At 42.9% G+C, this 16486-nt stretch overlaps 1 protein-coding gene across 1 annotated transcript in view; it reads right to left on the bottom strand.

Moving 5' to 3' along the window:
- The window catches only part of LOC132405222 (protein FAM13B-like), a 118174-nt gene extending 106692 nt beyond the window's left edge, over nt 1-11482 (bottom strand). The window contains exons 1-2 of the mRNA XM_059989911.1: nt 11412-11482; nt 9567-9600 (exon numbers count right to left, since the gene is read on the bottom strand). Coding sequence (XP_059845894.1) covers nt 9567-9600; nt 11412-11482 — 105 coding nt within the window. The remainder of the gene's footprint in view (nt 1-9566; nt 9601-11411) is intronic.
- Nucleotides 11483-16486: the final 5004 nt, after the last annotated feature.

Raw genomic sequence — 16486 nt, 5'->3', positions numbered from 1 at the left:
AGACGGCCAAGGTGCAGCGGCACACCAAAGTCCCACCGCAGCAGTTCCATCCCGCCCACTGGCGTTTCGACCACATTCATGTGGATATCGTGGGCCCCGTGCCAGTGTCGCGCAGAGCACGGCACCTCCTGACTATCGTGGACCGGTTCACAAGATGGCCAGAGGCAGTCACGCTCACTGACACCACCTCCGAATCTTGCACCCGAGCCCTGATCGCCACCTGGATATCTCGCTTTGGTGTACCAGCCCACATTACCTCCGACAGAGGCGCCCAGTTCACCTCCAGCCTGTGGTCAGCTATGGCCAGCCTTTTGGGGACTCAGCTGCACCACACAACTGCCTACCACCCACAGTCGAACGGGCTAGTGGAGCGTTTCCACCGTCACCTGAAGTCGGCCCTCATGGCCCGCCTGCGAGGAGCCAACTGGGCGGACGAGCTTCCCTGGGTCCTGCTTGGCATCCGCACAGCGCCCAAGGACGACCTGCATGCCTCGTCGGCCGAGTTGGTATACGGCGCGCCCCTGGTCGTCCCCGGGGAGTTCCTACCATCCCCACGGGGGCAAGAGGAAGAACCCGCAGCAGTCCTGGGCAGACTACGCGAGAAGCTCGGTAACCTGGCCCCCATACCCACTTCACAGGATGGGCGGCACCCGACCTGCGTACCCAAAGACCTACAGAACTGTAAGTTTGTGTTTGTACGAAGGGGCGGGCATCGGCCGCCGCTGCAGCGGCCATACGAGGGGCCGTTTATGGTGCTCCGGAACAACGGGTCCACGTTCGTGCTGGACGTTGGGGGGAAAGAGGAGGTTTTCACGGTGGACCGCCTCAAACCGGCCCATGTGGACCTGGCGCAACCGGTCGAGTTTCCGGCGCCTCGGCGCAGAGGCCGACCTCCCAAGCAGGTTCTGGCCCAGACTGTGGACATTGGGGGGTGTATCGCCGGTTCTGGGGGGGGGGGTTATGTGGTGACCCATTTCCTGGCGCATCCGAACCGACTCACAATTAGATAGCCTACGGGGGTTTGCGAGCACAGAGCTTTGGAGCCTCTGCGCCATGGGGGGCCTGTTGAGGGAGGCTTAAAAGTGAGGCTGAAGTTTTCGAATAAAGTTTTTTCCTTCGACTGCAGTTACCGACTCCGTGTCGTAATTTTAGCGCTGCGTGTAGCACACCGCTACAAAACCATAGCCACACTGCCTAGGTCAGGGTAACCCTCTAAACTTAGTTGTCAAAGGAGAATGGCATTTGTAAGAGAGCCTACTGTGACACCAACAATCATAAGTTAATGGCTGCAAATGGAGATGAAGTCATGGCTCCACAATCTCAAACACCTTGCACAAAAAGGGCATTTATGGAAGAATGGCAAGGAAGAAGCCCTGGCTTAAAAAAAACATATCCTTATAAGTGGACGAATGTCTTGTGGTTGGATGAGACAAGCAGAACTTTCTAGTCTCGAGGCCAAGTTGCACGTCTGGCATAAATCTACCACTGCACATCAGCCAGGTAACAACACCCCTATAGTAAAATATGGTGAAGGTAGGATCATACTTTTGGGATGCTTTTCTGCATCAGGGACTGGAAATCTGGTCAGGACTGATGGGCAGATTAATGCTGCTAAATACAAAGATCCTGGGGAAAAGCCTGCTAGCTTCTGGCATAAAAGTTTAAACTGGGGGAAGTTCATCTTTCCGCAGGAAAATTGATGCAATTGAGCAGTCCAGTCAGAACCCTGACCTTAATCCAATCGAACATCTCTGGCAAGAGCTCAAGATCACTGTCCTCTGACCGCCCCAACTAACCTATCACAGCTTTAGCAATTTTGCAAAGAGAAATGGGCAAATCTTGCTCCACCACATTGTACAAAACGAACAGAGACTTATTCAAAAAGACTACTACCTATAATAGCTGCAAGACGTGGTTCAATTAAGTACTGAACTAAGGGGGATGAATACTTTTGAAGTGCTGACATTTCAGTTTATAAAATTTTGGTTTTTTATGCTTTACAATTTTGTCTTTTTGGGCTGTACTGTGGGGGGGGGGGAAGGAGCATGTGTTTCACAAATAAAAATTCTCAGTTAAGTGACAAGTGCTGAATACTTCCACAAGACACTAGCTCTCAGGACTTGTTGGAAAATTTCACTGTTCACTTAGAGGTATATTTGCTAATTTTAGTTAATAATTAATTAGCGGTAGCCAATAAAAAGTTAGACTCAACTGGGGCAATCATTGGTGCTCGGAGTGGCGAGACAGCAGCAGTTGGATTGGGGTTGGAGCAAAGGTCTGAGCCTGCTGTTGGGAGTTTTCCTTTGGGCAGAAAGGGGATTAGAGATGGCAGGAAGTGACAGTAAGTTGGAAGTGGTATTGGGTGATTGGAGTTATGTGGAAGGCAAATGGCAGGTTTCTGGGAAGTGGAAAAATCAATGGCCAGAAGTGTAGTGTAATGGGGTGCAGTAGTTTATTGTCTAATGATCTAAGGTAGAAGACAGGATATAAATAAAAGGAATGAAACATAAAATGTTGTTGAGTTTTGAATGTGTAGTTATTTCTGATATCAATCCAATTAAACTAACTTCGGATTTGAAAAAAAGCATTGGGAGATACCATGAGCACAAAACCTAAGGGGGTGGGGGAACTCAATATTTTGCAAAGGTAGTAAGCAATGTGAGAAAGCTTTGGGGTTAAAAGCTGTGGGAAGAAGGAAAGTGACTCCAAGGAATTATATTGAATGAAGGTGGCTTTGGGGAGAAATCTCTGGAGTGCCTCTAGATGAGGGGTTCCCCACCTGGGGTCCAAGGACCTCTTGCTGAATGGTATCGGTTCATGGCAGAAAAAAGATAGGAAACCTGATGTACCCATGCGCCAAGTTGAAAATAATTCAGTTGGAGGAAAATTTGTGGATGCAAAATATTTTAAAGGATTCATGAAGTTAGTGGACTGAGGATTATAGTGGTCAACAGCATTGATAAAATTTAAATTTGATGAAAAAAGTTGTTGATACAGTTAGTTTAGGTTATACAGTTCGAGTCTATGAGCCACAGAGATGTCTTCAATGCCAGAAATTTGGTTATGTAGCAGCTGTGTACAAGGGTAAAAAAAAGTGGCGTGGTAGATGTGGTGGAGAACATATCTCTGCTTGTGCAGGGTGTCATGAATACAAGAAAGCTGTGGAAGAGCAGCATGCTTGAGTAGAAATATCCCTATCATATACAGAGGCTCTGCAGAAAGTACAGAAGACAGTGTCAATAGGACCTATTAATATCCAAAATACAGATACAAGGCAGTCCCCAGGTTGCGAACGAGTTCCATTCCTGAGTCCATCTTTAAGTCAGATTTGTACGCAAGTCAGAACAAGTACATCTGGTATTATTTAGTGTCAGTTAGTCAAACGTTTGTTTTGGTATATAGTATATATTTCACCTTTCTATGCATATAAAACCCTTAAGAAACATATGTATTCCAATAATTAAGCCACTGCATTGTTTAGTAATAATTGTAGCTTTCATCGTGCAGGGACTTTCACATGTTCCATTATTCTCACTTTATCCTTTAAAATTGTTCTGATCGTTGACCGACTCCAATGACCGATGGTGTTTCACCTCTTTCTAAATATTTTATTATTTCCACTTTATTTTCAATCATGATCGCTTCCCGTCAACAGAACAGAAACACTGCAGGCGGTCGGTCTTGAGCTTCGCTAGCTCCCGAGCGCTGCCAGGTCCCAAGGACCACTATACTGAATTCACCAGGTCCTAAAGTCCACCACACTGAGACAGGTTAAATGGGACTAGTGGGGGCTGTGCTGGGTTCAGGTATTTGATTTTCCACAATATTCCGCGTGGGAATTTAAACCAGAGGTGACAGTGTTTTTTTTACGACGTCGACTTACAAGATCGACATCAACTGGGAGTATGGGAGTCACTGGATTGACATCAACCCAGCACGGGAGCAGTCTGTCACTGGATCGAACTCAGGAACCTCCGTTCTCGAGCCTGGCGCTGATCTCACTGTGCCACCAGCTAACCGGAATGGGGGGGGGGGGGGGGGGTGGGGGGTCAGGGTGAATCTTGCGAAGAAAAATTTAAGCCAAATACAAAATTACACACTCAACACAGTGTCAACAGCAACAACTTAAAATGGCGGACAGCATACTCCTTCCTCAGTTTGTAAGTATGAGATTGTCCGTAAGTCAGACGTTTGTAACTTGGGGACTACCTGTAGTTTAAGGAGAGCATGCAAAGTGCATGATCGTATAACAAAGGATTCTGATTGTTGATAAACTAAAGTTTGTCACATTCATGGCAAATGCAGTAAATGTACAGCTAAAAGGAGAACAAAAAAATTATCACATTTAAAGCTGCAGAAAAACATCAAGAAATAAAACTTGACCCATAAGTTATTAATGATACCTTACAGGGGGGAGTAAATAACATTTCGACTTCAAATAAGGATTGTTAATGATGTTTCTAATCTTACAATGCAATGCTATTGGCCTGTTAGCTAATGGTCAAGAGTTTAAGAAATTAATTGAAGATTTACCAAATAAACCTGATGTTATATATGTGCAGGAAATCTGGTTGAAATCTTGTCTAAGTTTTAAGATACAAGGTTAGGCTGATACAAGACACAGATGCAAACAGAAAATGGCTAACGAAGGAGTGGCTACCTTTGTCAAAAATGGGAAAGAACACAGTTTTGAAGATTTGAGTTTGCTTTGAGTCAATTCTGGTTGGAATTTGGGGAAATAATAGTAAAGCACAGAAAATAAATTTACATTATCCTTGTCAAAAGTTAACACCTGATATATTGGAGAGAGAGGGTGCAAATCAGAAAAATAAAAGATTATACAGTATGGGGATTTTAATGTTTGTAGTACTACGTGGGGTTGTAGTGACAAATTTGAATGGGACAGTGGCAGGAAAACACTCTGGAAGAAAAGTATTTGGTGTGCTTGAATGATGGCAGGAGTAGAAGGATAAATCTATTTGGCTACACTTCCTGCTATAGACCTTACACTATCTGAGGATATAAGTGTCTGTAACTGTTAAGTGTACAATGATACAACAGTGGGGAGTGATAATTTCTCCATTATCAGGACAATGGGAACAAATGTGTATCAGTGGAAAGGTTCTCATATCCCCAAATGGAATTTTAAAAAAGCAAATTGCATTATACAGTTGCAAGAAAAATTTCAAGAACCCTTTGCAATTACCTGGGTTTCTGCATTAATTACTCAAAAGGTGGTCTGTTCTTCATCTACATCACAATAATAGACAAACATCATCTGTCTAAATTAATAACACAAACAATTGTACTTTACGTGTTTTTGAACACATTGTCGTGGACACATGAACAGATACTTTAGCAAGATTTCTACAAGTCTTTTACGTTACTCTTGGGTTCAATTTCACCTCCTTCAGCATTGCATGTTGTGCTCTTAGTAGGCCACCCACAAGTGTAGCAACAATACTGAATTCCCTCCATTTGCAGTAAATTTCTCTTGCTGTGGACTGATCAACACTCAGGTCTTTAGAAATGCTCCTGTAGCCTTTTTCAGCTTCATAATCTCTACAATTCTTTTTCTAAAGTCCTCTGGAAGTTGCTTTGATTAAGGTATGGTGCACATAAACAGATCTTTCTTGAGAAGAGCAGGCTTTGTCAGTAACCTGACTGGGTCTTTTTCATAGGGCAGAGCACTTCTACAACCCACACCTTCAAACTCATCTCTCTGACTGGAACACTTGACCATACAGCTTTTGCACAAGGCATCCCCAGAGGTCTCACATACTTGTTTGAACCTAGATTGATTATTTAAATAGCATATAAGTAGTCCCTGAGTTACGAACGTCTGACTTACGAACAACTTGTACTTATGAACCAAGGACAGAGAACACCGTCTGCCGTTTTAAGTCAGATCACGACCCCCGTCCGCCATTTTAAGTCGTTGCCATTGACACTGTGTTGAGTGTGTAACTTTTGTATTTGGCTTAAATTTTCCTGAGCAAGATTCACCCTGACCCCCCCCCCCCCCCACACTTTCCGGTCAGCTGGTGGCGCAGTGGGATCAGTGCCGGGCTCGAGAACAGAAGTTCCCAAGTTCGACCCAGTGACAGACTGCTCCCGAGTGCACCCTCCATCCATGCCAGGTTGATGTTGAGCTTGTAGCTCGACCTCATTAAAAACACTGCCACCTCCAGTTTAAATTTCCACGCGGAATATTGTGGAGGAACAAATACCCAAACCCAGCACAGCCCCAACTTGTCCCACTTAACCTGTCTCAGTGCAGTGGACTTTAGGACCTTGGGAATTCAGTGCGGTGGTCCTTAGGACCCAGCAGAGCTCAGGACCCGCAGCCCGCAATGTTTCTGTTCCATTGACAGGGAATGACCACGAATGAAAATAAAGTGGAAGTAATAAAACATTTGAAAACAGGTGAAACGTCAGTCATTGGAAAAGCGTTAGGCTACAGTCGGTCAACAATCAGAACAATTTTAAAGGATAAAGTGAGAATAATGGAGCATGTGAAAGGCCCTGCCCCAATGAAAGCTACGATTATTACTAAGCAACGCAGTGGTTTAATTATTGGAATACTTACATTTCTTAAGGGTTTTATATGCATAGAAAGGGAAAATATATACTATATACTAAGACAAACTTTTGACTAACTGACGCTAAATAATACCGGATGTACTTGTTCTGATTTGCGTACAAATCCGACTTACCCAAGATGGACTCAGGAACAGAACTCGTTCGCAACCCAGGGACTGCCTGTACTCAGCATTGATGAGAAGTACAATTATTTTCGTTATTAATTTAGTCAGATTGCTTTTGTCTATTATTGTGATTTAGATGAAGATCAGACTACATTTTACAAGTAATTAATGCAGAAAGCCAGGTAATTGTGAAGGGTTCACAAACTTTTTCTTGCAACTGTATTTGATGATTTATGTGAAAATAGATTTACTGATCATTTGGTTTTGGAGGATAGAGTTTAGTAATACCTTCTGCTCTGTATTCAACTCAATCGCAAACTAATCAATTCCCAGATCATAAAACGAAAGCCATTCCCTAGTGGACAGACGAATATAAAAGAGCAGTGAAAGGGTGGAATAAAGCTTTCAGGAAAGCTATTCTTACTCATCTTTCATACAATATAAGAGTTCAAGTTATAGTTAACAGTGAGATAGATAAAGAAAATGTACTGGAGAATATACTGTAATAGCATTGGGAAAGCGATCCAGGGAGGGGAAGCTTGGATTAGAAAACTTGATGCATTACTGGTTTTGCATGGTGGGAAGAAGGTTACAGTTGCTGATTCTGAAAAAGCAGAATTATTAGCAAAAACTTCTGTCAGTGTACATAGTTTGGCCAATTTATACTGTTTCTGTATTGAGAGGGCCTCAGAATGCTGAGAAAAATAATGTTCCAAGTCCTGCCTAGATGTTAACTTTCCATTGTCTGAGCTTAAAAAGGCTATTAATGGTGCTAGTCAGACATCACCTAGGAAATATGATATTTGTTATAGTATGATTACATAGTTATCAGATTCAAAACTTATGCTTGGCTTTGAGATTCTTTAATACAGTATAGGTTGAAGGGAGACCTCCTCCTTCCTGGAAATTAATGGTTATTATCCCTATAGTGTTACCTGGCAAGGATCAATCAGTTCCTTCCAGTTATACACCTATTTTGTTAACATCACAAACACTTCTTGATCTATAGCCATCTGGAGGCTTCGTCAGTAGCCTGTGTGACAACCCTGATGATCCTTTTCTTTGCAGCCCCCATAATGCCAAGGAGAGAACAGACAGGATAATGGAATGAATAGTTATAGCAAGCCTTATTTTGTGGAAAGTAATGGAAAATTACCTGCATACCAATCTGGACTCTGTATTAAATTTGGAATCTGATATTTGTAAGGCCAAAGTTAATAAAGAATCAGTAGCAGCTGTTTTCTTCGTAGAGGAAATCTTACGTTATGGACACAAAGATTGCTACTTAAACTGGAAAAGATTGGAATAGGTGCTAGAATGTTCAATTGGATTCAAGATTTTTTTTATGTAATAGGAAGATGCAAGTTAGGGTGGGAACAACATTCTCTAAAGAGTATGACAAAAAATGGGACTCCATTGTGGAGTCCACTCCTTTTTAATGTTATGATTGATGATATTTTCTTTAATGTTGGCTCAGACATTTCCAAATCATTATATGCTGATGATGGTGCAGTGTGGAAGAGAGGCAGAAATGTAAATTATATAGTTAGGAAATTGCAGGCAACGATTAATGAAGTAGACAAGGAATGGGGGCATCGTTGGGAAGTTTAAACTTTCTATTACAAAGACTCAGGCTATTTGCTTTTTGAAAAGGAACATTATACCCATAATTGATCAAGTTATATGGTGAATCTCTTAAACAAGAGTCAGTACTAAAGTTTCTAGTTATGTGGATAGGCAGGGCCAACATGAAAGGTTCCATGTGAATAAAAGTACTTAAGTGTAAAACAACCCTTAATGTGCTCAGGTACTTATGTGGGTGTCATTGGGGTGCGGGTAGGAGGTCACTTCAACAAACATATTGCTTTAATCAGACTTGTCTTTGATTATGGATGCCTTGCTTATAGGTCAGCCTCACCAGAAGTCTTAAACCCTAGATAAAGTTCAAGCTCAAGCACTGACATTATGTTGTGGTGCTATTAAATCATTCTCAATTTTGGCATTACTGGTAGAAATAGGTGAAGCAGCTTTACATCCATGCAGGTTACAGTCAGCAATGGTTTACTGAGTTCAGGTAAGTTGGCAGCATTACTTGAATGTTGGGAACACTCTCCAGTTTTGGGTGGACATGAAATGAATAGGCACAAAATCCTGGTGTTTAATGTGGATTGTGGGCCCAGGGTACCCTTTTCTGTCATTCCTTCACAGTTTTACCCTTTGACTGTGGGGTGATTTAAGCTTTCAAGAGAAGATCGAGATGAGAAATGTTGGTTTATTGGAGGCACAGGAAGATCAGCAATATATGCAAGGCCATTATCATGGATTCTTAGATATCTACACAGATGGTTCAAAAGATCCAATGACAGGTCATTCAGATATTTCTGTTATGTCCCAAAGTTTTAGATGATGTAAAAGATTATCAGACAATATCACTATTCACATCTGAGATGGTTGCTATCATTTTAGACTTGGAATGGGTCAAAGAAGTCCATCCTTATTCTATACTCGGATTCATTCTCAGTTTTGGCATCCATAAAAACAGGCATTTCAAATTTTAGGGGACATTCATCTTGAGATTGGTCAACATCTGTTAAGACTGCAAGGTCCAGGCCTGTGGATACATTTCATGTGGGTTCCAGCTCACATAGGGGTTGAAAAGAATGAGGTGGCAGATATTCTTGCCGAGCATCACTTAAAATTAAGAATATAAATGTCGTGGTCCCTTTGCACAAGGAGGAGATGAAAGTCATAATAAATTGGGATAAGGGGAAAAAAAGGCCTGCATTTACATAAAATTCAGAGGATGGTAGGAACTCAACTGGGAGATGGGTACAAAAGGAGGGAAGTAGTTATACTTACATTTACGTACTGGACATACCAGGTTGAATAATTCCTTATTCAGAGTTAATATACATTATAAAGGCATTTGTAGGGACTGCACCTGTCAATAAACAGTGCAGCATATTTTGTTTGAATGCAGTTCCTATAAGATGCAAAGGAAAAATTGTTAAATTGAGATCTTTGGAACAGACAATTTAATATGGAAAGTTTGCGAGGATACCACCACCACTGTAATGTATATAATTGCCTATTTGATTTCCTGAAAAGCATTGGACTTGAGAATGAGTTTTTTTGGCGGGGGGACATTGTGGGTATACTTCCCATCTCTTTGTTTCATGCTCCAACCTAATAGATGGCGGTAATGCACCTTATGTTTGTCTGCCAACTGCCATTAAACTTTATTCATTGTTGGAGTGGATCAGTATTAGAGTGGAGTGTTGAAGTTTTGGTGCAAAGAGGTGGAGCAAGTGGAATTTTGGGGGGAAAAAGCTTAAGTAAGACAAAGGTAAGAACATATAAGGTTTTGGGTGCAGCCATACTGAGAGGAAGTGCTTTGTGAGAAGTATCAGGGTTCTGGTTGGAAAGTTGCAGTGAGCAGAAACAAAGGTAAGGTCTCTTGCTTTGTCATTTCTACTGCTCTGAGCAATAACAAGGCAGTGGTATGCTCCTCCAGTGTCTCTGATACTTGGTTGTCACAAGGGTAGGATTGGCTGCTTGCTGTTCCAGGATTTAGATGTTTCAAAAGGAATAGGGAGGGACGTAGGGGGTGGGAAATAGAGAAGATTGACACTGCTGATCAGGTATAGTGTCATAGAGCAGAAAGGAAGGACATTATAGAGGAACTGTCCACAGGTGGAAGTCAAACAGGAAGGGTGCAATTACACTACTGTGAGTATTCTATGAAGCCTCCACAATAGCCACTGAGGAGCACATAAGTAGGCAGATTTTGGAAAGGTGTGGAAGTAACCTTTCAATTTCCCTAATAATGATTAGCACCTCCTTAGTGCAAGAGATTTAGATTAGGGCAGAATTTGATCAGCATCCAGGAAGGACTACAAACAGTATGTAGACAGGCTGACTAGAGGGGATGCCATGGCAGATCCAGCACAAGGCAATGGACCCATCAGGTGATAGATCTGTGAACAAGCATTTTGGAAATAATGTCCATAACAACCTTTAGCAAAAGGAAACAGGGTTTTAAAGTCCCTATACTGACTATCTTGCTGGCAAACATGCAGTCTCTGGTGAATAAAATCTATGATCTCTTAGCTAGGGTGCTGAATCAGAGGGACATTAAGATTGCACGTGTCCTTTGTTTCATGGAACCCTGGTTAACCCCTTCTGTACCAGATGCAGTGATTCATATTGATAGGTTTAATATCCACCGTCAGGATAGAGCTATACAGTCTCTCAAAAGCAGAGGTGGGAGGAGTATGCCTCAATCAACTCTTCTTGGTGCACAAATCTATCAGTGCTGTCCCAATTCTGCTTGCCTAATCTGGAATATCTAGCAGTTAAGTACCGCCCTTTTTACTTACGAGAGTTCTCTGGGGTCATTTTGGTAGCAGCTTACATTCCACCTCAGGCTAATATCAAGTAGGCTTTAGATTAGTGGTCGCCAACCCGTCGATCTTTCCCAGTAGATCCCGAAAAAAATGAAAATACACAAATACTGTTGAGAGATTGTTTCCGGGTTGCAGGGTTTTAGTTCTGTTCTTTCTGCCCAGTGCGCATGCGTGTAGCTCCCCCGCCACCCACTGGTCTCCAACCACCAGGCCGCAAGGAAACAATACGAGTCAGCTGCACCTTTCCTCATTCCCAGTCATGCCCATTGTTGAACTTGATCCCATGCAAGAACATTACCCAAGTGTGTCAGGGATCACTGGTTGGCCTTGGGTAACCAGCCGTGTCATGTGGCCGGCGAGAAGTACCATTGCTACCGGCCTGGAGCACAGACAGATGGGCATCGCCTCTAAACCAGTTTAGCACACTGAATGTTCGTGGATAACCCGGTGCTAAAATATTCGCAGGCGACCTAATTCGGGCTCAGGATTTCTTAAGTAGCAGAGCAGCTACCGCGCTGCGATCGACTGAAAGTTTTGTTGGCCGATAGATCCTACAAGAGGGGCGGACGTGTCCAGTCGCATTCCTCACTCGATCGGTCACTCTCTCCGGACTGCAACCGCCGCAGCCCCAGTACAGGAACAGACGCACCTGGCCAAGGCGGCGGGCAGGCGGGAAGCTGAAGATCGGGCCTGGAGGCTGTCTAATGAGGCAATGAAGCCCTCAAAACTGCTTCAGTACCCCGAGTTCAAGCACCCCGCACTTAAAGACAAACCCACTGAGTTTTTTTCCAGTATTAAAAACGTGAACAAGCGGGACAGTGGGCAAGTGCTGAGAGCCACGTAAACTAAATTGTGGAATAGACTGGACATAAGGAACCTGCTTCGAGTATCGCTGTATTCCAGTCGTGTTTAACACCCCCCACCCCCCGTCGGCCAGTCCACAAGAATATTGTCAATATTAAACTGGTCCGCAGTGCATAAAAAAGGATGGTGACCACCGGAGTTCATACGTTATTTCTACTTCCGGGTTGTGGGGTCTTACTTCCGGTCTTTTCTGCCCCAGTGAGCATGCATGCAAGTAAGTAATCAATTTGGAGTCTATCTTGCCTTTCACTAAGGGCGAGGTAGGAGATCTTGGGCTTCAAAAGGTTGATGACCACTACTTTAGATTACCTGAACAATGGGATCAACTTGCATGAAACAGAGCACCCTAACACCTTCACCATTGTTTTGGGAGATTTTAGCCAGTCTGAAAAAAATTTAAGCAACCTCCATCAATCGATCACTTGCAATACCAGAGGAAACAATACATTGGACCATTGCTATACCACCATCAAGAATGCCTATGTGCTATTCCACACCCTCACTTCAGGAAGTCTGATCACCTGGCTGTACTTCTGCTCCCCAAGTATAGGCACAGACTGAAGACTGCAGCACCAGCAGTGAGGACCAAGAAGGTACAGACAAGGGAAGCACAGGAGTACCTACAGGACTGCTTTGAATCAGCAGATTACACTGTATTCAGGGATTCAGCTTCAAACCTGGATGAGTAGGCTGCAGTTGTTACCAACTTCATTAAAACCTGTGTGGATGATTAAGTGCCTACAAAGACTTGCTGTACATTCCCAAACCAAAAGCCATGGATGAACCACGAGCTACATCATCTGCTGAAGGCTAGATCAATGACATTCAAGTCTGGCAATCGAGGCCTGTACCAGAAACCCTGCTATGGTTTGCAGAGGGATATTTAAATGGCGAAGAGTCAATTTCAAACAAGGTTAGAGGCAACATCAGATGCACAGCAACTCTGGCAGGGTCTGCAAGACATACTTCCGACAAAGCGAAACCCAACAGCATGAATGGCAGCGATACTTCACTACCAGATGAACTCAACGTCTTCTATGCACGCTTTGAAAGGGAGCACACAGCTACAGCTGTGAAGACCCCAGCTGCACCTGATGACTCTGTGATCCGTCTCAGAGGCCAATGTGAGGCTGTCTTTAAAGAGAGTGAACTCTCACAAAGTGGAAGGTCCTGATGGAGTACCTGGTACGGCTCAAAACCTGTGCCAACCAACTAGTGGGAGTATTCAAGAACATTTTCAACCTCACTGCTATGGGCAGAAGTTCCCACTTGCTTCAAAAAGGCTCCAGTTATACCGGTACCTAAGTCTAATATGGGCTGCCTTAACGATTATCACCCAGTACATTATCTAGTGATGAAATGCGTGGAGAGGTTGGTCATGACTAGACTGCCTCAGCAAGGAGCTGGATCCTTTGCAGTTTGCCTATCACCACAATAGGTCAATGACAGATGCAATCTCAATGGCTCTCCACATGGTTTTAGACCACATGGACAACACAAACACCTATGTCAGGATGCTGTTCATTGACTATAGCTTAGCATTTAATACCATCATTCCAACAATCCTGATTGAGAAGTTGCAGAACCTGGGCCTCTACCTCCCTCCGCAACTGGATCCTTGACTTTCTAACCGGAAGACCACAACCTGTGTGGATTGGTGATAACATATCCTCTTTGCTGATGATCAACACAGGGACACCTCAGGGTTGTGTGCTTAGCCCTCTGCTCTACTCTCTCTATGGGGGGTGGGGGAATGGGTGCGGACTTGCATTTGCACTCACACTGCCTGGGCACCTCCGTGTGGCGACCTATGGTCCCCTTGAGCTAAGATCCAGGCACCTTCGGTATGGACCAACCACCTGTACTGTCGCTTTATCGGGTTCTGTCAGACAAAAATCTAATGACTCTAGGGCCTGTGCCCCAGGGCTTGACCCAATAGGATAGCACAACCATCTACTAGTTTGCTGACGATACAACCATTGTTGGTGGAACCTCAGGTGGTGACAAGAGGACATACAGGAGTGAGATATGCCAACCAGTGGAGTGGTGCCACAGCAACAAACTGGCACTCAACGTCAGTAAAACTAAAGAGCTGATTGTGGACTTCAGGAAAGGCAAGACAAAGGAACACATACCAGTCCTCATAGATGAATCAGAAGTAGAGAGTGAGCAGATGAAAGTTCCTGTGTATCAAGATCTCTAAGGATCTAATCTGGTCCCAATATATTGATGTAGTTATAAAGAAAGCAAGAAAGCGGCTGTACTTCATTAAGAGTTTGAAGAGATTTGGCATATCAACAAATACACTCAAAATTGTACTATGAAGAGCATTCTGACAGGCTGCATCACTATCTGGTATTGGGGGGGGGCGGGGGGTGGCGACTGCACAGGACCAAAAGAAGCGGCAGAGGGTTGTAAATCTAGTCAGCTCCATCTTGGGTACTAGCCTACTAAGTACCCAGAACATCTTCAGAGAACAGTGTCTCAGAAAGGCAGCGTCCATTATTAAGGACCTTCAGCACCCAGGGCATGCCCTTTTCTCACTGTTACCATCAGGTAAGGGGTACACAAAACTGAAGGCACACACTCAGCAATTCAGGAACAGCTTCTTCCCCTCTGCCATCCGATTCCTAAATGGACTTGAATCCTTGGACACTACCTCACTTTTAAAAAAAAATACAGTATTTTGTTCTTTAACCTATCCAAAATATGTATACTGTAATTAACTTGTTTATTATTATTTTTTTCCTCTCTTCTCGATTACATATTGCATTGAACTACTGCTGCTGCTGCTAAGTTAACAAATTTCACATCAGATGCCGGTGATAATAAACCTGATTCTGAACTACAGACAAAGACAAGAGCTAAGGATATGTGAAAGCATTAATTGGGGAAGAGCTAATTAGATGGTATGAGGCAGGAACTTGAGTGTAAATTGGTCTTTTCTCAGGTAAGTGCACAACTGAAATGGGGAAGCTGTTTAGAGAGAATTTGCATTCTGGATACATTCAGCAGGAGACATGGAAAGAACAGTTGGCTAATGGAAAGATGTACATTTCTTCAAGAAGGGAAAAAAGTCATACAGGGTTTTGATAATAAGAGAAGACTTGGGATAGCTATAAGGATAAAAGAGAAGGCCTTGGCAACTAGGATTAAGGAAAACCAACTTATCCTACATATATACAAAGAACAGGAAGATCACTATATATAAGAATCAGAGTGGTGGGTGCCTGGAACACCTCCAGTGGTGGTGATAGAGACTGATACAATAGGAGCATTTAAAAGATTTAATAGGCAAAAAAAAATGCAAGAGAAATAGAAGGATATGGGCTGTGCCAGAGAGAAGGGTTAGAATGATTGTAAAGTAGGTTTATAGACTGGCACAACATCATTGGCTGAAGGGCCTTTACTGCATTATGTTCTATGACAAAATATATTTTTTCTGCACCTTTCTTCTATGTTTGAGAACTAAATCTTCAGCATAGATAGCTGTGAATTGAGTCCATATGTTCTATAAGCCACAGCTGGTAAATTAAGTTCCTGTAGTTCCCCCCCCCCTCCCCATCCCACAACCCCATATACAGTACTGCACAAAAATCTTAAGCACATATGTAGCTAGGCTGTCCAAGACATGTGCACAGTACTTTAATTATGTACTGCAGCCACAAAAAAAGTCATGACAAATGTGACTGATGATAAACCAAATTCTGATATGGGTCTCTACTGTGGACCAAGAGTAGGGAGAGGGGAATTGTGGTTAGAGAAAAAAATAGGGAGAAAGTGGGAAGCACAAGAGACATTCTGTAATGATCCACAAATCAATTGTTTTGAAGCAAATAACCTTACCTGGTGTCTCATGGCTATTTTACAGGATTACATTAAAGACTAGGTGTCAGTTTTAAACATTTGAATATAACTGATATACACATCTAATCTTTAACCACCTTAAAAGACATACACTTTTAAGGGTTAAAAGTCCTTTAAGCTGTAGCAATTCTGATTTCAAGAATTAGAAGATGAACCATTACATACTGCTAGTCCAGTAAACTCCAACCACCCACCACCTCAACCCCCCAGAATCAGTGATGCCATTAATGACAAAGTGAGGCAATTCGCAGTTCTCAATATTTAACATCTTATGGAATAAATGGAAATTTGATTATCCTTTTGTCAGAAATATAATACAGTAAGAAACTTAACAGTCTTTGAACCGCAACAACACTGGCCATTTACTAAATGGTATTTCCTTGCACCTGCACTTCCTCCAAGTTGAATTTGGTGAATCATGTTTAACCAACACAATGTTTTTTTGTTTAAGAATAAGCTAATAAAATGTGATGTATAACACCTATTCCACGCATCTGAATTTTCAAAAAGGTATTAAATAAAGACATAATGAAGTTTGGTAAGCAATGCTGAAATCCATGTAGTGGTAAAGTGTCGAGTTGAGTAATATGCTCTCCTAAGGGGTTATCGATTGGTAGATCCTCAAGTGACTGTAGAGGCCAG

The sequence above is a fragment of the Hypanus sabinus genome, chromosome 15 (assembly GCF_030144855.1).
Source record: "Hypanus sabinus isolate sHypSab1 chromosome 15, sHypSab1.hap1, whole genome shotgun sequence".
In the NCBI taxonomy this organism is placed as follows: domain Eukaryota; kingdom Metazoa; phylum Chordata; class Chondrichthyes; order Myliobatiformes; family Dasyatidae; genus Hypanus; species Hypanus sabinus.
Note: the sequence above shows the minus strand (reverse complement) of the source record. Positions and strands in the feature narration are given on the sequence as shown.